The sequence below is a fragment of the Cygnus atratus genome, chromosome 7 (assembly GCF_013377495.2).
Source record: "Cygnus atratus isolate AKBS03 ecotype Queensland, Australia chromosome 7, CAtr_DNAZoo_HiC_assembly, whole genome shotgun sequence".
NCBI lineage: Eukaryota > Metazoa > Chordata > Aves > Anseriformes > Anatidae > Cygnus > Cygnus atratus.
This window is the reverse complement of record NC_066368.1, coordinates 3,064,853-3,088,568: the sequence shown is the minus strand read 5'-3', so window position 1 is coordinate 3,088,568 and position 23,716 is coordinate 3,064,853. Positions and strand designations below refer to the sequence as shown.

Sequence of the window (23,716 nt, the reverse complement as noted above, 5' to 3'; positions counted from 1 at the left end):
TAACGGTTTCGATACAAATTAATTAATTAATTTTATGACGAATTAGTCGGTGTTGAGCTTGAAGACTTCCCCGAGCAGCCAGCGGTTCCAGGAGCGCCGGGGACGCGCGGGCGCGGCGCTGGCAGCGGCGAGGAGCGTTGTTCTCCCTGGGAGGAGCCGTGCTGCTCGAGATGGCGAACTCCTCGCCCTGTGCCAGCAGAGCTGCGCGGCGGCCCGGCTCCCGAGCCGCTTGGGAAAAGTGGCATCTTTGAGAAAAGGTTGGTGCTCGGCGTTTGGAGAGCGTGCGGACCACAAAATGCAGAGCCCCGGCGCTGCCATGCACCCGAGAGGCTGCTAAGGCATGGAAACGCCTCCTGGAAGCTCGTGCGTGCTCTGCGTGTGTCTTCCTTTCCCTCCGGACAAAGCACGGAAGTCCCGGCACTGCTGGATTTGAAGCCAGACGTCACCGAGCAGCGTGCGCTTAGGGAGCGCGGCGGGGCAGCCGGGAGGGAGGAAGCTGGTGCTGGACGAGGAGCTCACGGTGCCCGATCCTCCCGAACTGAGCTGCTGCTGCTGGGGGAGGCGTTCTCTGGCCTCTGGATGTGGAATAAAAATAAGTGATAGAAGAAATAAGATGGCCGTTGCTGGCGGTGGTGCTTGAAATGCCTTGGTGGGGCTGAAGGGAGTGAGTGGAAGGGAGCAGGGACGCAGGGCGATGGAAGCCCCGTGGCTAGCAGCGTGCCTGCCCCCCAGCTGCTGCTTTAGCCTTTACCGTAGCCGCAATCCTCCCAGCCGCTCTGCGGGCGAGCTGCTGGCAGCAGGGAGTGGCTCAGCGAGCGTAGCTGGGTGCTTTGCCTGGGGAACCGAGCCGTTTCTGCCCCGGCACGGTGCGCATGTAGCGTTTTTCGCAGCAAAGGCTGCGTGTCAGAGATGCAGCGAAATGAGCGCCGCTGGTGGGGCACCGAGTCTTCTGCGGCGCCCCTCGGAGCAGGAAACGTCTCAGCGCCGGGCCAGATGGAAGCGGCTGCTGATGGCGGAGCTTCCAAGTCCTGGCACAGATGGCGAACGACTTAAAAGGCCGCGTGCTTTCAGAGATCTGCTGTGCATCTGCGCCCGGTGAACAAGTCGTGGCCCTGGAAAGGCTGCAGGTTATCCAGGCGCTTACTCGGATGCCTTACGATGGCTCGCGGAGGAGTTGCGCTGCGATTTTACTAAGTAGAAATATGGCTGAGGGCGTCGCTGTTAGTCGGAAGAGTCGCAGATAAGGGTGTGTGGGAACCGTCAGACTTTCTCTTGCCTAAATCTTAGGCTGCTGTCCCAAGATAAGAGGTCGGACAAGCTCCTGCTGTTGGTTTCTGTGCTTTTTCCTCCCAGTTTGTGATCACGGGGGAGGTCGCCTGGCAGAACAGCAAAGTGGCGATGATCTTGGGCTCGCTTGTAGGTCCAACCCACAGCCAGCCGTGCTTGTGTCGCGGCGTGTAGTACGCTGTGAGGCGGTGCTGCCCGGAACCTGCCCTTCGATCTGGCCGGGGGCTCCGGTGCTGTGCCCAGGGCAGCGCCTGCCTCAAGTCAGCTGAGCAGGATTGTGGTGCAGAGCTGCCCACACCTACACACGAGAACCTTCTCGTTTCCCAATTTGTATGTCTATTATTTTCTTTTTTTTTTTCTCTCCTCGGTACGTTTTTGATGGCAAACGCTTCTTAACTTTTACTGATTTCCTAGCTTTTTTCTTTCGTTTTGTCCTCACCCACAAATACCCCCAGCTTCCTGCAGGCACGGGGCGCGTTGCTGCCCGGCTGGCGTTCCTCCCTGCCCGCTCACCCAGCGGTGTCACCCTGTGCGCTGGGAGATGGGGTTTGTCTTCGGAGATTTGCAGCTAGGGAAGATGGAAAATACATTAGAGCTGCTCGCTTTTCTTCCAGGAACCAACTTTAAACCCTTTTTTTTTACTGTACGTGGAGGCTGAATTGTTATGCGTGCGCGCTAAATGCGCTCATTCACCTTCCACTGTTGTCCTGCCTGCCTCTTCCGTGCCTACCGGTTTCTTGTATCATGATTTTTAGATGGTGGTCGTCTCCCATGGGCCCTTCCTGGGGCTGCCGTGACCAAGAGTGGAGCAGTCTCATGAAATTCCCAACACAAAGGCGAAGTGGTGCAACTAAAACAACTGTTTTACTGCTAGCATCATCGGTAGGTTGGTTTAAAGACGGGGGGAGGGAGGGAAATATATATATATATATATTTAGTTTAGCCGAGTTTAGACTTGGAGCTGGTTAGACCTGCACCCCAAATAAGAGTCGCTCTGCGTGTCTGTAGCATGGCAGTCTCCGACTCAGCCCGCTGGGGCTGCCACTAGCTGCTGGCAGTCCGTCTCCCACCCCAGTGTGATTTTGCTCAAGTTGTTTCTGCAGCTTCTGCGCCTCTCGAGGTGGCTCTCGCTGGCCGGCAGGCAGAAAGAAGACGACCTCCTGCTCGCTGCCTTCCCGGGCGATGGGCAGCAGCAAGCCGAAGAGCAGCGCCGAGCTCCTGTAAGCCTGGGCTCTGCCAGCTGCTGCGTTTGCGAGCCTTGGGTCCTTCGTAAGTGCACGTAGTGATGTGACAGGGCGCTGCCAGGGCTGCGGGCAGTAGGGGGAGAGCCTTTTCCCAGAGTTTTCAGGGTTTGAGATGTTCTGATGGGAAAAGGGGTCGTTCGTGCCCTGAAGTCCAGTGGCTGGAGATGAGGAGAGCTTTGTGGCACGGAGGTATGTCTTAGGCAGTAGTTTCCGTAGCGTGTGACTCAAAGGGGGAAAAACAGCAGCCGCAGGGGTTTGGTGAGAAGCCAGCTATTCTCTTGGTGTTTAACGCTGCGTTTTGTTTATTTGTCCGTTTTGTTCTTATACGTTTCACTGTAACTGCTGATTTACAGGGATTTAAAAAAAAAAAATGCAGATATTTCTCCGGATAAGGGAACGTTTGCAGTTCCTTTAGATCGGCTGGCTTTAGTGCTGATCATCGCTGCCCTAAAGAGCTCGGGGACCGGTAAAGCTCTGGACAGGTCAGGGAGAGTCCCCTGCTGTTTGCTGAGGTGGGATCTTGGCACTGAGGATGGACCCTGCTCTCCTCTGGTCTCTCCTGAGTTGTGCCGGTGGGGTAACACGTGCAGGTCTTGGTGTGACGGTGACAAATCCCTGGTTAAAGCGGCATCTCCCCGCAGCGTGCCCGGAGCAGTGCTCACTCTTTCTTTTTGGTCGTGGAGTCAGGGTGCCTGCTGCACTGAGCTCCTCAAAGCCTGGTAACACAGGGGAGGGTCTTGTTAGCGAGGTTTTAGGTGGAAAAAATAATCCTGGAGAAGCGAGTGAGTCTTCGAGGAGTGCCCGAAGTAATTTGTGCTGAGTCGTGTTCTTAGAGGGAAAACAAAAGGCGGTTGTTTGGGTACAGCCAGATGAGCACATCCTAAAAAAGTGAGGAGAATGGCTCACTTGTGATATTGTTTACGTTTTTAGAAGTTTTTGTGGTTCGGCCGGCGTTTGAGCTTCCAGCTGAAAGTATTCTTGAAGCGATGCGTTAACAGATTTTTATCAGTACCTTGCCCTAAGAGGCCCCCGTTTATTTACGGACCCAGTTAAATCGGAGTTCCCGCAGCTCAGGCTGGGGACGTGCTGGAGTAGATGCAGCAAGCCCCGCGTGGATCTAACGCCACCGCCACCTGCGGCCGCAGCACGACGGGGAGCGTGTTCGTGGCTCCTGCCCGCCGCCGGGACCTGCCCAGCGGCGGGGTCACTGGTGGGCTTCCAGGCCAGGCGTGCTGCCCTCGGTACACAGCGCGCCGAGCTGGGGCTGCTCGTACAGCAAGGGGCAGCTTCTAGATCAGGGGAGAGCAACGGTGGGTTTGTGGAGGATTGTTGGGCTGGAGGGACTCGAACTCGACGGGCGAGGGTTTTAGAGCAGCCAGGTGAGCTCGCGCTGACGCTAAGTGTTGCGCCTGTAAGTTCAGGTTCCCGCTGAGCGGAGAAGTGAGGAGTTGGGCTTGCATGGGCACACCTTTCACGGGTTCCCCAGCTTTATTTTTCCTTTCTTCCAGGAGGTTTGTATGTTTGATTTACGGAGGGAGGAAAAAGCGAGCCTACTCTTTAAAACCCAGAAACACCCTATCAGCTGGGTTTTTCCTCTCCCTGTTTCTTCCAGCATGAGCACACGTGAGCGTGAGTTAAAAGGCTTGTCCCTGGGCAGCGCGGAGCTCGTGTGGCTGCGCAGAATCCCCCCGTGGCAGCGCCGAGAGGAAGCACGTTGCCGGCAAGCAGGGCCGGCCCCGAAGCCCCGCGTGAATCAGACAGTGGCTCTTTGTTCGGGTTAGCTGCCAAGCCAATTCTGCTAGCCTGAAAGCTGCCCGAGTCACGTGGTTTCTTCTTGGTTCGGAGGAAAACAATTTTTCCCTGTTTTTGCAAAATGCCGCTCTTATCTTTTAATGTATTCAGTGCTGGTTGACCAGCATCCGTGGCTGCGCTTTCACATTAACTCCTGTGTAAGATACAACCGGAGGAAAAATACCACGTGGCGTATTTCTGCAGTAGCCTAGCTGTTGGGAAAAAGCAAAAGTGTTGGTGGATCAAACTACAGCTCTTAGCGGGTAATTCTTCTCTCTGGCTGTTATTTCTGAGAAAGCAGAACAAGTTCCTCGGGGATTATTTGACTGCGGATCCGTGCTCTTTCTTTGTACTTGCTGCTGGAGACAGCTTGAAGGACTGGGAGACAAATAAGGTGATGGCAAGCAAAAACAAATTGAGTGAGGTTTGATGTGTAAAAGCTCAGAATGCCTTCTCCTCTCCTTCCCGCTCTGTAAACTTTCCTGAGAAAGCGATGGAGGAATCTCGATGTTGTTGTTTCCCGGTAGAAATACCGAGGAGGAAGAACAGTAGGAAATGAAGCCTTCTTCCCATCGCCTCATTTTCGCCTTGCTTGAGGCTTTTTGCTCTGCATCAGCAGCTCTGTACTGCGGTGAATGGCGTCTTGCAGGGGCTATTTTTTTTGCTATTTCCATAGTAGTGCGATAGCGTTTTTGTTGCGTTGAACTTGATTTTTATAGTCCATCGAAATGACTGTTAAAATATAGCTGTGACACGAAGCTCACTGCTGTCGAAATGCTTAGGAGAAGCCACCCTCTTCACGAACATATGCTTGGCGCGACAGAGACCTGCTGCAGTGGTAAGGGGCAGAGCTGGAAGGAACGGGGCTGGTGCCTCAGGCACCTTCAGGTAGGGCTGCAGGGAGCACGGCGTGGATTGTTTCTGGCAGGATCCTCACGTGGGGAAGGCTGGGCTTCGGTCTTGCTGGGTTTGGGGTGGCAGCAGCGAGCGGGAAAGGGTATTTTCACGAAAGGTCCTGCCTCATCCCGTGCGCGGCGGGTGCCAAGGAGCTGGCTGTGTCCCTCAGCAGCTGCCGGCCTTCCGCCCAGCTTCTGTGCAGGTTGGGGCAGTGAGATGTCCCCGCCTGCACGCCGGGCTGGTAGCCTGTGGGTCGGCATCGGGGTCTGTGCCCTGTGAGCGCGGGGTGGAGAGGAGTGAAGGGCCTGTCTGTGCTCTGCGCCTGGCTCATAGGCCCTCTTGTCAACTGGCTTTAAGGCAGAAATCATTGCATTTGGGGATCTTTGCGGGTGGGGAGCTGCCGCCCTGCCGCCTTAGGTCTCCCACCTTCCGTGCCGCTGCAGCCCAATGAAACCGCCTCTCGTTGACCCATCGCTGGCTCGTACGCGCTTGGTCCTGTGCCAGCACTGACCGAAAGCTGAGCTAGTTCCTCCTCCCAGCCCGTGCGTAACTCTTCCTGCTTTCTCGTGCCCGGCATGTACTTCAACGCGTTGTATGCACAGCAATGTCCAAGTGCGGGAAATTCGAGGGAATGTCAAAACTCACTTGCTCTGTGACTCTGTGCTTGCAGACGACGGATGCCAAGACGTCTGCCTCTCGATCACGTTTCCTGTTTGTCTGCATTGGCATCTTGCTCTTCTGCAAACGCATTTTAAGAGCTTGGGTGGTGTGATTGCTTCTTGCGTATTATTATTTTATTTAGTGGACTTAATAGTAAAAATTGATTTGAGTGTTCTTGGTTGTGCTTCTGGTTACCTCTGCGTTATGGCACATCATTAATGCCATTAGAGTCAATAACGATCTCTCTTTTTTTAGTATTCTGAATACGGGCTAAGTATCAGGAAGGAGGAGGGAGAAAGCTGGTAAGAGTTGGCATCTTCAACTCCCTAAAATAAGGCGTTCGTCTTCAAAAATGGGAGTAGCAAAACCAAGAACGTGCAAGGATCTAGAATAGATCCAGAATCCTTATTTTTTTTTTATTAGGACAGAAAGAAGAAGTGAATTACTCTCTCCTACGTGATCTCTGCCTGAAGGATGCAGCAACAGGGTGGTTATGCTTCTGGAAGGAAAATGTCTTCAGTGTTGTTTTTTCTGGCACTACAAAGTCTCCCCAGTTTACGAAGCCGTGCTAGGGAGCAGTAAGGACCAGATGCGCTGCGAAACATCTCGCTCCCCTGTGTTGCCGTCTGGCACAGAACCCGATGTGCTCAGTGATGCTTACAGAGGCTCGGGTGGCCCTTGGCTTTCTGCAGCCTGTGCTCAGCCGACAGCCGCCGCTGCACCTGGGCTTGGGTTCTCCTCTACAGACAGGGCGAATTCCTCCACAAGTCAGCGAGTTTGCTGCGATGACGCTGAGGTGTGGCAAGGCGGCTGTAGTGCGTGGTGTTTTATAACGAATGCACTGTGTACGAAATATTTTGTAGTGCTGGACTTTGTCAGATGCATTTGGACCACAAAAGCAGTGGAAGTTGGGGCCTCCCAATACAAACCAGGTGTCTGAGCGTGGAAAAAGGGGAAGGTACAGCGTGCGTGGTGTAAATTAACAACAGGACTTGAATCAGCTGGCTTTCTTTCCTCTTGAGTGTTCCGTGTGTCTGAAATTGAGAAGGAAGGCAGGCAGACTGCCTTGCAGGGATTTCTGTTTAAGCAGTCCCAGAGTACAGGCGTGGGATTCTCTAAAACTTGCAGATTTTCCCTGTGGCTTCACAGTGGAGGGACGGTACTGGACTTGCTTGGGAATACGGCTTCCAGCTGCACTGGGGCGGCTTTCGGTAATTCACTGCTCAGGTGGGTGAGGGGGAACAGGAACGGGCTCCCCTTTGTAAGGGAAAACAAGAGGATGGGTCCTTATCTGCTTACACCTGCAGGATTTATAGGGTAGTTCTGCTGCAAGTTACCTGTGATCAGTCAGTCGGTGAGTTCAGTGAGATGTAGCGCGTCTCTGGGGAGGAGAAACCGCTAGCTGTTGGTCTTCGTGAGCTCGGTGATGGCCTTCCAAGCTTAAAGAGCTGCTTCTGACTTCTTTGTTTATGAAATTCACCTCCTGTGGATGTTTGGATGACAAAAGAACTGAAATCCTGAGGAAGAACTGTGAACCCAACTTGGTGAGGCTGGAATGACAGCGTACGGGGTGACTTCAGTAACGGGGGAAGACCTGCACTCGGTTAATGTGCATAGGAGGTGGTTGTCCTGAACAAAGCCTAGGTGCAAAGCCTGGTTTGTAAAGTTCTGGGGTTTTCTTTCCTCATTAGTTTCAGCTGTAAAAATGGGAAACTGGTTAGGGTAGGTAACGGGACCAAAGAGTCTCTGTAATACTGAAAAGTATCGCTTTCTTTTAGAGAAAATTGAGGAAAACCTTCAGGGTTTTTATTTTGTCAGTACTAAAAGATTTACAGGAGACTTCACTTCTGTCTCTAGTTCCAATTTACTTTAATTGGAAAAACATAATTATTTCGTGGGGGGATTTTTTTTAAGAGTATAAAATAAAGCTGATAATATGGCAATGACAGTTTGCTTTCCTTCCCAAGTGTGAAATGTGTAATACAAACTTTAAGGTGAAGTAATTCCAGGGCACAGTAACATTTTTATGGTATCTTGGATATCTCAGCTCTCATACAGAGAAAAGCTTTCTCCGTGGATTACCTTTGTTTGCTTCTTACCTTTTCTCCTCCATCACCTCTCTTTCATTCTTCTAGTGTCGCTCTCCTCGTTCTTCTAATGCGTGCAGATTAATGAGTGCAGTTCTTCAGAGGTGTTTGTTTCCTATTCTTGAATAGTAAATGGGTTTTTAGTGCAATTACTGTAATGCCCTATTCGTTGTTCCTTTCTTTATCAACTCGTAGCGCTGAAAAATTGCTCTTTCAATGCCCACACTAATCCTTTGCTTTTGGCATTTCAGTACTTTCGTGTAGGCCTGCTTTGTTGTTGCGCTGGAAGGAGGAGGACGGTGAAGGCAGCAATCTGTGCCAGGAGAGCTGCGCGGTCTGTACACAGAGCTCGGCCGAGGAGGAGGAGATCTGTGGTGCTGAGACACAGGACCTGTTATCCTGCTCAGTACGAGCGAGAGGTGGCTTTGGGATGGTTTTGGGCACTTGTGACTTTGTTCTTCTTGCTTCCTCTCTTCGTCCTACCGTTCCTCATTCACCATCGGTGTGCCCTCTGAAGTCAAGGTGCTTTCCCTGTCACTGTAGGCTCTGTCTGTAAGCCAGCAGAGGCATGCCTGTGATCGGGTTGGTGAGGAAATGTGCTCCACAGGTATGACCTGGCAAATACAGTAGGCTCCCACAGCTGTAGATGAGATCAGTCGTAGCTAACGATGCTTAGGACTGGAAAAGAGAGCCCTTTAGTTCTTTGTCTACAACTTTAAGAAAACGTCATCCTCTTTACACAGTAATGTTAGTGTAAATACAATAGGTGGTCAGATAAAGGTGTCTGGGAGGCACGTAGTTCGTGCCAGAGGCATCACACTTAACCCTTCCTTCATCTTTTTAAAGGTCTTCTCCAGGCAGAGCTGCCCTCCTCTCCTAGCTCACCTAAAGCCAGTTGCCACCAGCAGGGCTACAAGGACCTGGTGCCCCATTGATGCCGAACACCGTCCCCGAGCTGCGGGAGGTGGCATGGGGTCCCCAGAGCTTGAGCTGGTTCTGTGCTGCCTCTGGGGAACGGCAGCGGGGTCCATGGCTCAAAGCAGCCTTGGTGTGCTGCCGTTACTTCTGGTAGCTCTTGTGCGTGGCTGCTTAAGTTTTCTCTGATGTGAACCTATCCCGTAAGGAGAAAACACACTGTAAATAGTATCCTTCTACACGGTAAGGAGCGGGGGTATCTAATTGCAATAGCGAAGGAGCTTCTTCGGTCGTGCCGGTTCAGTCTGTGTGGGGGAGAGGAGCATCGGGATGTTGTGTTAGACCGTGGTAACCAGGAGATTGACTTGCGCTGGCTAGGTGTTAGCCACGCATCTTTTGGTGCTTAAGTAACCGTGTTCCTTGCTGTGAATTGTAGCAAAAAACGTTTTAGAAGCTAAGTTATCGGCTACGTAACTGGCTTTCCAAACACTGAGCCTTGATCCATAATTCAAGCACAATGGGCAAGCCTGAAGTTAGATGGTGCAAATATTCCTAATGCTTCGTTTAGCTTAGAACTCCCCAAGCTAAAAATCTGTCGTGCTGAGAACTGGATTTTCCAAATTAAGCAAACTTTTTTCATTTTTTTTAAAGCAAGTTGTACTTCATGTACTTCATGTTTTAAATGGTGACTCAGTGTACAGTTGATCAGACAAGGCGTATGCATGCAGCTTGCATGCCTTTTTCCTCCAATTTTTGTCTTTTCCTTAATTAAAGCATTGCTGTTTGCTCCAGTCAAACATTCGATCTGTCATAACACCTTTTGATGTCAGACTGCATAAAAATTCACCCTGGAGGGGGTTAGCTGCTGGCTTGCATGGGAGCATGCGGTGTAGTTCAAGGCTTGTTTTGCAATCGTAGGGGTGAAATGCACTTCAGAGTTATTTGGGTTGTTTGCTTCACCGTCTATCAGTGCTGCTGCAAGCTAAAAATTCGACTTTGTAGACATTTTTCGCATAGGTTGTGTGTGTGGTTTTTTTTTTAATAGGCCTTCCCTCCATGGCCACTGCTCGCTCAGCTGAGGTCAGTGGGAGCTGTCGTGGGTAGTAATTACCACTCAATGGCTGTTTGTCATCTTCAGTCACAAGAATTGGTCATTACAGTGAAGTTCACGTTACGTGGCCCTCCTCACTCTGACAGGCAGCGGTTAGCACTCTTGGGCATAAATTTTAATGTCTTTTATTCTTGGCTGCCTTTGATCCTTAATGTTGTTCAGCTTAAATGTTTGAGAAATGGTTAGCTGAAGTGTGAACTTGGTACTAAACTGTTTTTAATCTGTCAGGGTGTGAATTTTTCCCGACTTGGGGGCCTGGTACTAGGCAGCGACATTGCTCTCAGGGTCCCAAAGGCAAAGGTTTCCAATGGCTTCGTTTCTGGACACACCGAGCACCCACTGGTTCTCTTAACTCCGGTGACAGCTAGGATGTCCAAGAAAGCTAAATAAGGACCAGGATACTGGATTTAGTTGTTGAGCTTTAACTATCCAAGGTCGGAAGAGTTCATATTGACTTTGTCTTTCTGGAGCTCACAAAACCTTAGCTGAAATAGTTCCCCACGAGTGGGATCAAACAGCCTGTCCCCTGCACTGCTGTTCAGGAGGCGTGCCATGCAGTCATTGTTGCTAATGTTCCTCTGCCCAGAACAGTTCAAAATGTTAATTTTGGTTTATGTTTTCTCACAGAATCCTCTTCTGCCATGGAATAGCAATTATGGCTTTGAAATACTGCTCCAGACACCTGGCAGCGAGGATTTATCTCTTTGTAATAATGAAAAAGTTAAAAAAAAAAAAAAAAAAAAAAAAAGGAAACAGGAATAGCTAGCTGGGCTTGTTTTGATGTCAATAAAACCATCACTTTCTAAAACCTTCATTAAATACTGTTACTATTAGTACTGCAGTCCGCTTGATCTGTATACATTTTTACCTGAGTGTCCTCTCCTGTATTCTTTAGGATCCTGCGCTGTATCCTGTTTTCTCTTTTGTATTTGTTGCTTTTTCCTATCTTTTTCGTTTCATGTACTTTTCAGTTTTGCACTCAGATGTATTTACTTATTTCTGAACTCCAGCAAGAGGAATACAACTCAGAAAAGGGGCCAACGAAGCGTGTCGTGTATTCATTATTGTTAACACCGTAAGCTGGCATTTGATAAATTCTGGCAAACGACAAATCGCTGGAGGCTGAGCGGGGAGCTGGGGCTGGGCCTGTCCTCGTGCTGCGATTAGGCCTCACGGGCCCTCCTGGCTGTGCCCTGCTCGTGCACTCGGGGCTAAACTGATTATCGGATTTGAGATGAAGAAAGCGTTTTTCACCAGTTACCAGTTTTTGTAGGTGGAACTTCAGGGGCTGGCCCTCCTGGGGCAGGCCTGGCCTGCTCCTTGGGCTCGCTTGAGTGCTGGAGGACATTGCTGTGGTGAGCGGGGATGCGCCTGGGGCTGGTGGCAGGTCGCTGTGTAAGCGTGCCTTTTGGCCTCGTGCTGTAGGTGTTCAGCTGGAGGTTTTTTCTGGAAGTGCTTTGTGACCTGTAATGAGCACGGCACGTGTAGCTGGTGTCCTGTGAACTCTGCGGGGCTAAAGAGCTGTGAAGATTTCCTGCAGGTGGGGAGGCTGCTCTGTTACCCATGGAGTGTGTCCGGGGCTTTCTCTTCTTAACATCCCAGAGAGTACCTGGAGCACCTGATCTGCGCACAGATCGTGTCCCTGGAAACTAATGTGGAACAAGAAGGAACTGGCTGGCTGAGGGATGGCAGAAAGCTTTGAGATGACTTAGTATGACCCGATGTCAGTGCTATGAAACGAGGGGGGGTGACTGGCTGCTCCCACCAGCGACACAGATCGATGGGGCTGCCCCTGGTGCTTGGGATTTCTGAAATCACGGAGTCCCAGAATGGGTCGTGTTGTTTTTAAATACACTATTCATGCAGTAAGTTTATGAACGATTGAGGAAATCATTCTTTGATACAGCGGTGTAAATTGGGGTTTTCTGAAGACGTTTTATAGGTTTGCTGTGTGCTGAGCAGCCAGTGAAAGACAGTGCGGGTTATTGCAGAATTGCATCAGATTGACACAAAGTGCTGGAAACAGACAAGTCCAACAAGAAATTAATTGAAAGTATTGTTACGGAGAAACAAAGCTGTATAAATAGATTGAGACTATCTTTAAAAAGTGGACATGTGGCTTTTTAGACTTGCTCTTGAGATATTAGTGAAATGAAGAACTTGACCAAATGTGGCCGAAGCTGTACAGAAAGATTGAACGTGGCAATAATGCATCATAAAATCATTTGTGTGGAGAAATAAACATCTTGAAAGCTGTTGTCTTGCACGTGCTAATAGCAGTGTTTTCTCTGTCCAGCCCTTTATAACTATGACGCCAGGGGACCAGACGAACTTTCCCTACAGATCGGCGACACTGTGCACATACTAGAAACATATGAAGGTAAGCCTGCAAAGCTTGCATTTTAAAACCATTGCTCTTACAATTTCATTGCTTTTCTGCTGGTGACTTTATCGTTCCATATTATCAGGTGATGAATTGCTTGCTTTCTTGCTAAAGGACAAAACACATTATTTTTAAAGAGCCCAGAATTAACCAATGCTAGATGTGAACGAAGAAGCGTGTGGTCGATACCTGGTGAATACCCATTTCCTTTTCTATGAAAGATGGATGTTCTCACGGCTTTATTTGTATGGATCGATTGCAGTATCTATCCTACGTTTAGAGAAATGATAGATGTTTTTGGGATACCCTTGGGTAATGCAAAGGAGCCTGCTGCTAAAAGAAGTTTAATCTGAATTTGAAAGTCACCTGGGTCCTAAATTATTTATGTCTCTCTTATGATGGATACGTGTGTTACAGTGCCACAGACTGACTTCAGGCTTTTCAGATGCTTTGCTTGCTTTGATATTAAAGCTGCGGAAGTGTTACATTTACCAAAATCTTTCCTCCTTGATCCATATAAAAGGGAATGTGAATGCTGAGTTTGATAATCACCAGAATGTGAAAATGTCATAACACTTTTCTGCTTTTGCTTGATCCAGTAGTGAGCCAAGTAAAGTACAGCTCTGTTATTATATCCTTGACTTTAAGGCATGCTGCAGCTTGGAAAGGTACAAGTAACATTTAACTAAGCTGTCTATGTTGAAAATACTGTAACAATTTTTGTATTGTGTGAGTTGCTTTAATGTATGAATGCAACTTGTTTTGTTTTGGTGACACTGATCTTTTGGTACATCTGTGTGATAAATTTGTTTTAGATATTGGCTTAATAGAGTTTTTTTCATCGTTACATTTACTAAACCGATGTTATTTCAACAGAAGTAACGAGCTTTATTCATCGCTATGTGCAAGTTAATTTTCTTGTTGCTCTTTGGTTGGCATTTCCTTACAGGGTTCAGCTTGCCACTGTAATGGCAAGTTTGACTACGCAAAGTAATCTTGCCATCATCTGATATTACATGATTTAATGATCTTTTAATGCAAAAAAGTAAATGCAAATGGAATTATTTAAATATTATGCAGCTTTATATTTTTATATATAAATAAATGGGTTTATTTGATGAATGTGGGAGAAACTTTGAATCCCGACTAGGGCATGTGAAACCATGGCTGCTGCTAACTTAATGGGATGGTGGGGATGACTCGCTTTTTCCCTTAGACTTCAATAACAGAAAGACCTTTGTGGTCTCAGCTCATGGTTGTTCGGCTTTGGGCACATGGGATGAGTTTACGTTAAAAGAAATGCAAATAAATCAATGTTCTTCCAAACGTTTTATACAACAGTTACTCATTACTTACCTGCTGTGATGGGAAACGAGGTGCTGTAATTGTTACCTCTCCCCACAGAGCTGTCATTATCGGGTAATTATTTCAGCTTTTTGATCTCTAGGTTTCTCTTCCCACAATGTGTGCAGCTTTCCCCGCAGGTGTCTTGGTGGTCGCAGCTGCTTGGTGCCCTGGTGGGCTGTGGGGGCACCCTGTCACCGAGCCCTTCAAGTCAGGGGATGTCTTCGTCCCCTGGGCTTGTAGTTGGCTGCTTCTCCAAATCCTCTTTGTCACAATGAAGTGCTAATGATAAATCTTAGCACAATTGGTCTGCTCTCACCAGACAGAAGGTGTGAGAAGATGAGGGCTGGGTCTCCTGGGCAATGTCTAGGGCTTCTATAGGATCCCAGGGGGACAGATTGCTAGCAGGAACGTGGCTGATACCTCCTGAAAGTGCTGCTTAGAGGACTAGATGGTCTTCAGATGTCCCTTCCAACCGTGGCCATTCTGAGGTTCTGTGATCAATGTGAAAATGTAGAGCTTTGGAATTTGTTACCGAAACGCTTTCATGTTTTAAAATTTAATCAAAGAAAACATCTTTTTCTCTGAAATGCAGAAGCGGTTTGTACAAATATCTTCATGTGCTGATTCTGCAAAGATCGAGGCTTGTTGCAGACAGCCCGGATTTTTATCGATGTTAAGATATTGGTAATGAATGTGCGCACTCATTGTTAAATCTCAATGCCTCTGCTCTTCCAGGAACCAAAGAAAAGAGGGAGCTCATTCCTCATACTAACAGGGAGAGAATAATTGATCTTGAAAGTGAAATTAATGTTTTTCTTTCAGGTGGAATTGCAGAGGAATTTATTTTTCAATTAGAAAACTTCCTCTCACACTTTTTAATGCGAACCTTACAGGAAAAGGCAGACAGCAAAGCCGTGTGACTTCATAAATAGCTTTCATGTGGCAAGAGAAGGATTGTTTTCCGTAGCAGATGTCCCAAAACAAATATTTGCCATGTTCTGAATTAACTCTGGCCTGATCTTTGTTTTAATTCTGTTTCTTTGGTGGAATAGGCAAAATGAACATATGACCGATAAATGTGATTTATTAAGGTGAATGGCTATTAAGTGTAACAGTAAATAAGCCTCAAAACTCCGTGTGTACCTTTGAGCAGCAGTTCATTTCTAGAGCTGCTATGGAAAGGAAGCGTGGCTTCCAAAAGAGGTATTTTCAACGGAATTACTCCTGATACTTTGAGAACACTTTGGTGCTGATTGCAGCATTTTTTTTAATGCAGTTAATACTTTATCTAGTGAACTGCGTAGTAAATAGGTGCATCATTCAAGAGAAACAACAGAACCTGCCAAATTTTTCCCTTCCTGTGCCTTTACAGCTTTAGCAGAGACAGACGCTTCATTTCTTAGTTGGGCATTTACTTGGCCGGGCATTTCCAGCCATTAAATCCTGTGATCTTTTTAAAGGAGAGGCTGGAAACCCTGTAACACATAACGAAGCCACTTAAAAGCCCAGGTTGCTTTCGAAAGTATTAATAGCATCAGCCTGTTCTCCTCTTGCTGGCGTTTTGTCTGAAACCAAATTGGCAGTAAATAAAGCGAGGAGGGTTTGCAGTTGTTTGCTGGGTACTTCACTGAAGTGTCTGACATCAGATGTTTGCTCTCTTTGCTCTCTAGTTGTTTTTTTTTTTGGCCTCCAGAAAAAATGAGGTTATCAGGGACTAAAATTAGGCAGGGCCATGGGCAGGGACACCTTCTTAGCGTCCCTGACACCCGGGCACACACTCCTGCCTGCATCCTGTGCTGCGTTTGGTGTGGCGGCTGGGTGGGCCTGCCCCAGCAGTGCTGCTCTACTCGGTCTTCCCCTTCTTGGCCAGGGTCTGACAATAAATGCATTTGCTGCAGTTTGAAGAAAAGTAGCAATTCTGTGACTTTAATTCCTTTATTTCATGTCTGTGGGGGACCTGGTGGCTTTTGGAGTGCTTGTCTGCATGTGGAGAACTTATTTTTTAGTGGATGGAGAGCTGTGAAAGTGAACAGGCCGCGTGTTTGGGGACATTGGTTGGAGATGACTTCACCATCGCCCCTGGATTTAAACTACATCGCTCTGGCAGGTGTTAGTGGTGTGGCCCAGTGCTTTCAGCTGAAGCAGGGAGCTCGGCTCCCTTGGCCAGGCGGGCATGGCAAACGGGTTGCAGGCCTGGAGCCAGCATGGAGATCGTTTGGGTGGTGCCCGCCAGCGCAGGACGGGCCTGGTTGGACTTGCCCGGCAGCTCGAGGACCTCTTTGTTACACCAGAGCCTAACCAGTTCTCCGAGGCAGGTTCCTGCTGCTTCACCTGCCGTCTCTGGTAGCTGTTCCTGCGGAGGCTCTGCGGAGAGGAGCTGGCTTCGCTTTGTAACCCGTGGGCGCAGCGCGGTGTCCTCGGTCAGGAGAGGTGTGGGGTGGGAAAGGAGGTGGCAGAGACCCCACGTGAGCGTGGAGCTGAAGAACGTGTGATGGTGCCTGTGAACAGTCGTGGTGTTCATCAGGTTAGACCCCATGGCTTCAAAATTTGGGCTTGTTCATGTAAAACTGAGCTGATTTAATGCTTTAGTAGGACTGCAGTCTGCAGGTCTCTGCCCCTTCAGCCAGCACCAGCAGAAATGCTTTGTCCTCCTTGCACCCGACCTGTTTTCCCCTTTACCACTGGAGAGCAGACTGAAAAATCCCGTGTGCTTGAGACTTCAGTTTGTACTCCTAGTCGCAGGGTGGATATTAATGAATCTATCAGCAGGTGCTATCTACCTGGAATTTTCTTCTTGCCCTAGTTATTATCAGGAGTGGGGCTGTAGTGTTCTCCCAGCTCTTGATTGCCACCCGTGCTGATCAGCAGGCCGTGCATGCATGTGCTCGACAAAACCCAAGTGAGTTGAGGCAATCTGTGCCTCCTGACCCCAGGTAAGATCTCCCCAAATCTCAGAGCGCAGCTCGCTTCTCACCCCACGATGGCCAGCAGGAGAGTGAGCCGTGGCAAATGGAAATACAGGGTGCCCAAATGCAGGTTTACGAGACGCTGCCTTCCAGTTTCCCACCTGCCTTTGACGACGGCAGAGCTTGCCTGGGCTGAGCAGTCCCTTGTGTCGGGTGTTTGTGCCCGAGCAGTCCCGTACATCGGGTGTTCCCTGCCTTGCCCTGGGCTGGGGCCACAGAGCTCCTTGCGCCAGCAAGCGTGTGCTGTGCAGCCGTTAAAGGCAAAGCCCTCCGAACACAGCGCTTCCCACAGCCATCTGAGAGCTTGTCCTCACAAACACTGCGCTTCCTGATGCTGTGTGACCCCTGAACAATTACTGGTAAAGTTTTTTTTTTTTTTTTTTGAAGTGTTTGGGTGCTTTGAGGATCAGTGGTTGGGGTCCTAGTGCTGATGCTGTGCAGAGCGAGTCTCCACCGGGATGCCCTGGAGCAATGTGCAAGTAACTTCAGACCCACAGCCCCCTTTCCCCCTGTGAATTACCTGTTCCTAGGCTCTGATTGTTATTTCTAGTTGTTTTTATGAAGCTGTTCTGACACTTCGTCGTGTTTTTATTTTTTACAAACTCCATCAGAGCCTTTGCCTGCTTTTGTGTTTTGATTTGTGAACTGTAAATCCCAAATTATTCTGGTTTTCTGATGAGGTGACAAATGGCTAATCTGCATTTGAGAACTTGCATTTGATGAATTTAAATAGGTTTTAAATTCAAACTAGGTGAACTGTATGTACCTGTAAAGTTAATGCTCTTAAGTTGGTTTTATTTATGTTGGTAAATTACCGATTGAAACAAAATGCATCACAGTTAAACACATCACGTAAAATACCACCTCTGTCATGCAGCGTTCTCCGTCACTTTGTTTACCATCACTCGGATTTTATAGCTTTCAGAGGAGGCTTTGTTGTAGCCAGGATGTGAATTCTGTAGAGAACTGAGCTTCAGGAGTGTGTCGGTGGGGGATGAAGCACGTTTGCAACACAAGGCACGGGGTTGTTGGGCTGGGAAGGAGCAGTTGTTGGGCCACGTGAATAAATGCTTCAACACTTTCTCCTTTTTTCCTCCTAGGTTGGTACAGAGGCTATACGCTAAGGAAGAAATCCAAGAAGGTGAGTGCTGCCCGAGCGGACGGGGCTGTGTGGTGTCGCTGGCAGTGTGCTAGAGCCGAGCTCTCGGGCACGTTGTGTTACTGCATCGTAACAACCCAGCGTGTCTCCACTGACCTGAACTGGGTGCGCTGCCAGCCAGCGCTGAATGTGATTTTTGTCTAATTAACTGGAACTTAACTGCAGCGAGGCCTGAAAACTGACTTGAATATCTGTTCTTTGCAATGTAAGGGTGGATGTACGCACGGTTACTCTGGCTGGCTGGGTGTGTATCAGCTCTGTTCTGCAGTAACTTGTGTGCCAAAGCCTCTGCCCTTGTAAAAAGTGAAGAACTTCACAGCCTAGCTGATCTGCTTAAAGGCTGACAGTTTGCTCCGCTATCTGCTAAACAATATATTGCTTGTGAAATGCAATTTCGTCTTGGGAAGCGATGAGATCCACGTTGTGATTTTCAGTCATTCTCCATGAGAGGGGCAGTAATCTTCTGCTGTGCAATTTTGCCTAGTTGGTAGGCTTCAAAGTGTGCGTAAAGGGCTGCTGTTTATAGCAGCGTTCCTGAAATAGTGAAGGAAACAGCACAAGTGCTGCTTGCAATGTTTTTTCTTTATTTTACTTTTTTAACTTTACGTTATGGCAGCAATTAATCAGAGTTGCACAACTTTTCTTTTTTTCTTTTTAATTTTAAATTAAAACACAAAATTTTCATGTTTGCATACAGAGGGATGTTTTAAGTTGTTCCTGCATGTCTGAAAGTACAGAGTTAGTTCTGTGGTTCATCCCACCCATTTCCTAACCAGGCCTGTTCTATGTTTTTTCTACTCTAGCGCATCTCCAAAAAAAAGAAAATATCAAAATAAATTTCTTACAAACCATATTTCATGAGCACGCCTTGTTCAGCCTAAGCAGAAATTATGCATTCCTCTTAGCTTAAATTAATTCCAGGTGTTGCTGAATTTGTCCAACTGAAACTAAATGTAGTAACTTTTTTAAAAACAAACTGATTTTGTGATATTATATTGAGTTGCAACCATTAAAATGACTGTACTGTCTGTTGAAGAGGTTTTTGGCTTGTAATGCTAATCATAGGTTGATGATAGAAGATGGTACGTGATACAAAGCTTGTGAACTAGTGGTTGCAACACAGGATGACTGTGTTCTGCATGTCCACATGTCCCTATTTGCGTCACCCCAAATGAGCCAGGCAGCCCAGTGTAATGCATGCTCTCAACCCATATTTGTTTTAACTGGGAGCCCATAAACCTTGGAGAAAACACGTGGGGAACAGAAGCAATGCCTTACAGCAGGAGAAGAAAGCTTGGTTAGACCTGAGGAAGAGCAAATGGCAAGACCTGAATTATGGGTGGAATGTCATTTTAGAATACATTTATTATCAAATAATTTGTTTGGAGTCTTTAACACTCTCAAAAGCAAGTCTGTCCTAATTTGTATATGATCACTTAGAACAGGCCAGCTCTGCTGATTTCAGTGTGGTGGAGTCTCTCCTTGTCGAGGATGCAGTAACACCTTCTTGAAAGGGCATGCAATGTAATGTTTAAATATACTTTAAAAAAAAAAAATCTGATTCTTAAGAGGATGTGAACAGCTCTGTGCAGACCTGGCAATGTATCTTGGTGGGTTGGTAGGGAATAGATATGTTATCTGCACCTGGCTACTTTAAATAACTTCTTTCTCTCCCTCTCAAAGGGCATATTTCCTGCCTCCTATATTCACCTTAAGGAAGCAATAGTTGAAGGAAAAGGGTGAGTTTCATTTGAAAAATCACGAAAATCCATTTTCCTATTTGTATGGATACAATTTCAGTGCTTTATCAGATAACTTGTACTTGTTTCCAGTTAGTTACAGAGCTTATGCCAGTGCTGTGTGTGTTTGACAAGCAGCTCACCTTAGGCTCAGGGGTCCGCTGTCGGTGCTGCGCCCAGCTTAGCTGCAGCTTCATGGAGCTGAGCTGCTCTGCAGTGATGAAGAGCTTCGGAAGAACAGATAATTTACCAATTCGCTTTGTAGGTTTTATTAGTCCCTCGATTCGTAGCTACTTAGATGAACTTGATCCAGCCCATCTCCATTTTAGTTCAGATTTCACTTTTCCCAACTTTATCTTCTAACCCTTGAGTTTTAATAATTCTGCCTGGTCTGCTAAAAGAGGGCTTTGCTACGAGATACCTTCCTTTTTATGCAGATGAAGTTTAAGTCGCTTAATTCCCCCTTCATTAAATCTTGTGGGCTGGACCCCTCACTGACAGCTGTTACCCAGGCATCGTTTCCTACCTTGCAGAGAAGCTCTGCCGAAGCGCTGCCTTCCAGTGAGGGGTGGTTGTCTTCTGATCTCCAGCTCCCCTGCCTGATGCGTGAGGCTATGAGTAGTCGGGGCTTTAACAGATGTAAAAGCTTGGATCCTTATATGTCAAATCAGCGTTGCTGGACATGGATATAAAAGTTCAAAAAATCGGTGTAAAAGATACTTCTTAAGAAAAAAGTAGAAAATCAGAAAAAAAGTGACGTTAATAAATAATTAGCCAGGTATGAAATGTACTGTAACAGGATTAAAATACTGTATTCCTTTGTGCCTGATTTATTTTTATACGCTATTAAATATGTAAATGATAAAACTGCTAATCATATGATTGCTGCATAATGACATCTTTCTTGCTGATTACAAAACTACTTTTGAGTACCCCACTTCTGAAATATTAAAAGACCTAGCTGTTGTTTCATCCTTGGATGGCACAATTTTAAAAAAAGCCATACAGAAACTTAATGGTAACGACCTGCATGCTTCATTTTCTCTGTAAGACCAATAGTTTTGAAAATCAATTAGGCACTGTGGCGTTGTGCATGCTGTACATCTGGCTTATATCTTGGTTGCTTCATGTAAAATGAGTATCTCAGTAGCAAATGGTATGGTGAGGTATGTATCGGTGTTTTTTGACTGTAGAAACAAGTGGGGAAAAAAATGGTGAGCTCAGTAGCATAGTCTCAACCCTTTTATATATATCCTTTACAAATATATCTTCTATGTCACACGACGGTAGTGGCGTGCACTGCTTCTCCTGTACGTGATGATAGATTTTTTGCTAACTTACGAATATGTAGTGGTGTTATTTTTAATCTGTCATTGCTGAATTGGTTTTGGAAATGACCGGTTCCTTCCCAGAAATGACTCTGCTGTCTTACCCCAAGCTATTACTTAACTCTGACTTGTTTCTCGTCTTTTTAAGACAACACGAAACAGTTATACCCAATGAGCTCCCGCTGATTCAGGAGGTTACCACAACGCTCCGGGAGTGGTCTATAATATGGCGGCAGTTATACGTTGTAAGTACCAATTCCATTAAACGGGTACAATACTCCATGGTTTGTGAAAAAAGTAATGCTATGAAAGGTACATTAAGAAGAGTGAGGAAACTGTTAATGGATTTCCCCTTCTCCTACTGTTTCTGAAGGCTGTTTAATGTTCAAACAGTCTTCAGCATCATCTGTGTTAAGGCACAAATCTCAGTAGTGTTTACTTGAATATTTTCTAGAACACTGTATTTCTTGGCAGAATCAGGTTTTTAGAGTGGTACCTTGATACAGCAGTAATTTGTTGAGCAGTTATGACTGACTAGACAAAATCCTTTTTTATGAAGTGGTATTATCCAGAATACACCAACTTCTTGAGATAATAGATCAGATTTTTCCAAATCTGCAGACAATTGCAGTAAAGAAATGGAGGAAATTGTTCTGAGGGCAGTTTTTAAGGCTGTTAATCTTTATGAGAAATTTGACTATTTGATGTCAAATTCGTGGGTATAAACCTCTACCTTTGAAGATTCATCCTTGCAGTTCTCTTACATGTCATTGTTCTTGCACTTGAAGTTGATTGATTGCTTTACATATATTGACCTTAAATTACATGCTTTAAATTAGTATTTTTTATATGTTTTAAGTTCTAAACACAGAACATACTCCTAGGAATTTATAGCAATAAGCATTCTGAATTTCTCAGATGGGTTAATAGAAAAATACAGTAGCTATGAAACTGCACAGATAAAAGCACTCATAAGTAAGGTGTAAGTGTTCCACATAAACGTGAAAAAAGTGGTTCAACTGTAGACCAACATCATATTGTTGAAGGTAAGGTACCCTAGTTCTGACTTCTCATGCTCTGATTGTGTAAGGTCACTATCATGAAATAATATGAACATTGAAGTGTTGCATTTAAAGTCTGGTTTAATGGAGAATATCTGTTCCTTATAATGTTCCTTATATGCTTGAAATCTTCAATCATAAAAGTAGAAGCTGTATAATGAGGAGCGAATATTATAACGTTACTGAGACCACGAGCTACTACTAAGGACTATTGCTCTTAATACAGAAAAACCGGAGATGGCAAGAAATGAGAAATTTCTTATTTCCTAGTTTATACTTAGTTTACTGTTAAAGGTTATTTGAGGGTAGACAGAAACCAGAATTTCTGAGCAGCTGACCCAAAACCCATTGCAGCTAATCAAAAGTGTCCTATAGATTTAAGTTGGTTTGAATCATACCCACGAAAGTAAAAGTTAAGGTTAAAAATAGTGTGCTGGAAGTGGTCTTGTGTTGCAGTAGATGAGATGAAGGACAATACACTATATGAAGAGAAACATTATATGCAAAGAGTTCTAATGTGACGTGAAACTAGGGAGATAAAGTGTTGAGGATCAGGGAAGAAATAAATGGGCAGGAGTGAAATAGGAGGAACAGTCTGCAGTGGACACAGGGAGGAGCTGAGAGACACAAGGTAAGAGCATTTGAGAGAGACTTTTCTTTTTTTTCAGTAATTAATGTGAATATAGAACAGAGAAAATTAAAATGTCACTAGATCCAACTGTTTGGTAAACAGTATGTTGGCCGGATGGTGAAACCTGTGTTAGTATTTACCTGTGGTTCCACTGCTGCATGTTACTGAAGACAGTGCAGATTACGTTTTGGCCCTGATGTCTCTTTTTGTGTGTGTGGTTATCCTAATATGTAACCTGGTACTGCTTCATGCCAGAGAAACACCGCTTCCAGAACCAGCAAAGACTGGGTTGAGGAAGTTCTAAAGTTTTCCTAATGAGGGAATCACTTGTTCTAAGTGCTCATGTGTACCATCTCCGTGGTCATGTATTTACTTCTGTGAAGACGTGAGCAGTTGCGGAATGCTGCAATGCTTCTCTAAGAGCTCTGAATTCAGGAGCAAGCAAATTGGATGCTGCCAGTGGCCTCAGTTCACTGGCAGAAAGGGTTCCAGTCCCAGACACAGCTGTAGTTTGAGTAGGTACATCATTGGGTGAGTTTTGTGTCATCATTTGTATCTCAAGTGTAGTTGTCAGATTAGCTGTATACAGTCAAATGCCAATGAGAGGTTCAAGGGGTTTTGGTTTTGGTTGGCTGGAGGTCAAACTGGCCAGTTTACAGGCTAGAAGGATCTTCCGTGTTGTCCACATTTTGCATATCAAAAGTCGCTAAATGACCATGGCTATCCCTTTATTCAGTCCACAATTTGTGTTTTTGAATACTGAATAGGCTTTCAGTTCTGATTTGCAGATAGTGGAGGAGGTGGCATGTTGTTCGTCTTAGTAGTTTGATTGCCTGCAGCACTGAAAATCATGAACCTTTTTCTCATTTGAATTTGTCTGCATTTAGCTTCCAGCTACAGGAGCCTGTTGCGTCTCTCTCTGCTACATTAAAGAGCTTTTAATAACCGGTATTTTCTCTCTGTGAAGGTTCTCACACTATAATCAAGTCAGCTTTCTGATAATCAGAACAGACTGACGTCTTCACGTTTCACAGTTAGATACTTTTTTCCCCCTGAGTCTTGGAGTCATATTCTTTTCCTGCACCTGCAATTTCTTGTTGTCTTTCATAG

At 46.4% G+C, this 23,716-nt stretch overlaps 1 protein-coding gene across 4 annotated transcripts in view; it reads left to right on the top strand.

Annotated features, from left to right (window-relative positions):
- Nucleotides 1-23,716, top strand: part of DOCK1 (dedicator of cytokinesis 1) — a 284,156-nt gene that overhangs the window by 6,550 nt on the left and 253,890 nt on the right. For 3 of the 4 annotated variants that reach the window (XM_035547636.2, XM_035547635.2, XM_050712018.1), the window contains exons 2-5: nt 12,289-12,372; nt 17,789-17,829; nt 19,531-19,586; nt 21,063-21,159. In XM_035547636.2, coding sequence (XP_035403529.1) covers nt 12,289-12,372; nt 17,789-17,829; nt 19,531-19,586; nt 21,063-21,159 — 278 coding nt within the window. Of the gene's footprint in view, nt 1-4,700; nt 4,717-12,288; nt 12,373-17,788; nt 17,830-19,530; nt 19,587-21,062; nt 21,160-23,716 lie in introns of those variants that run through there. The other variant, XM_035547637.2, reaches the window with a different exon arrangement.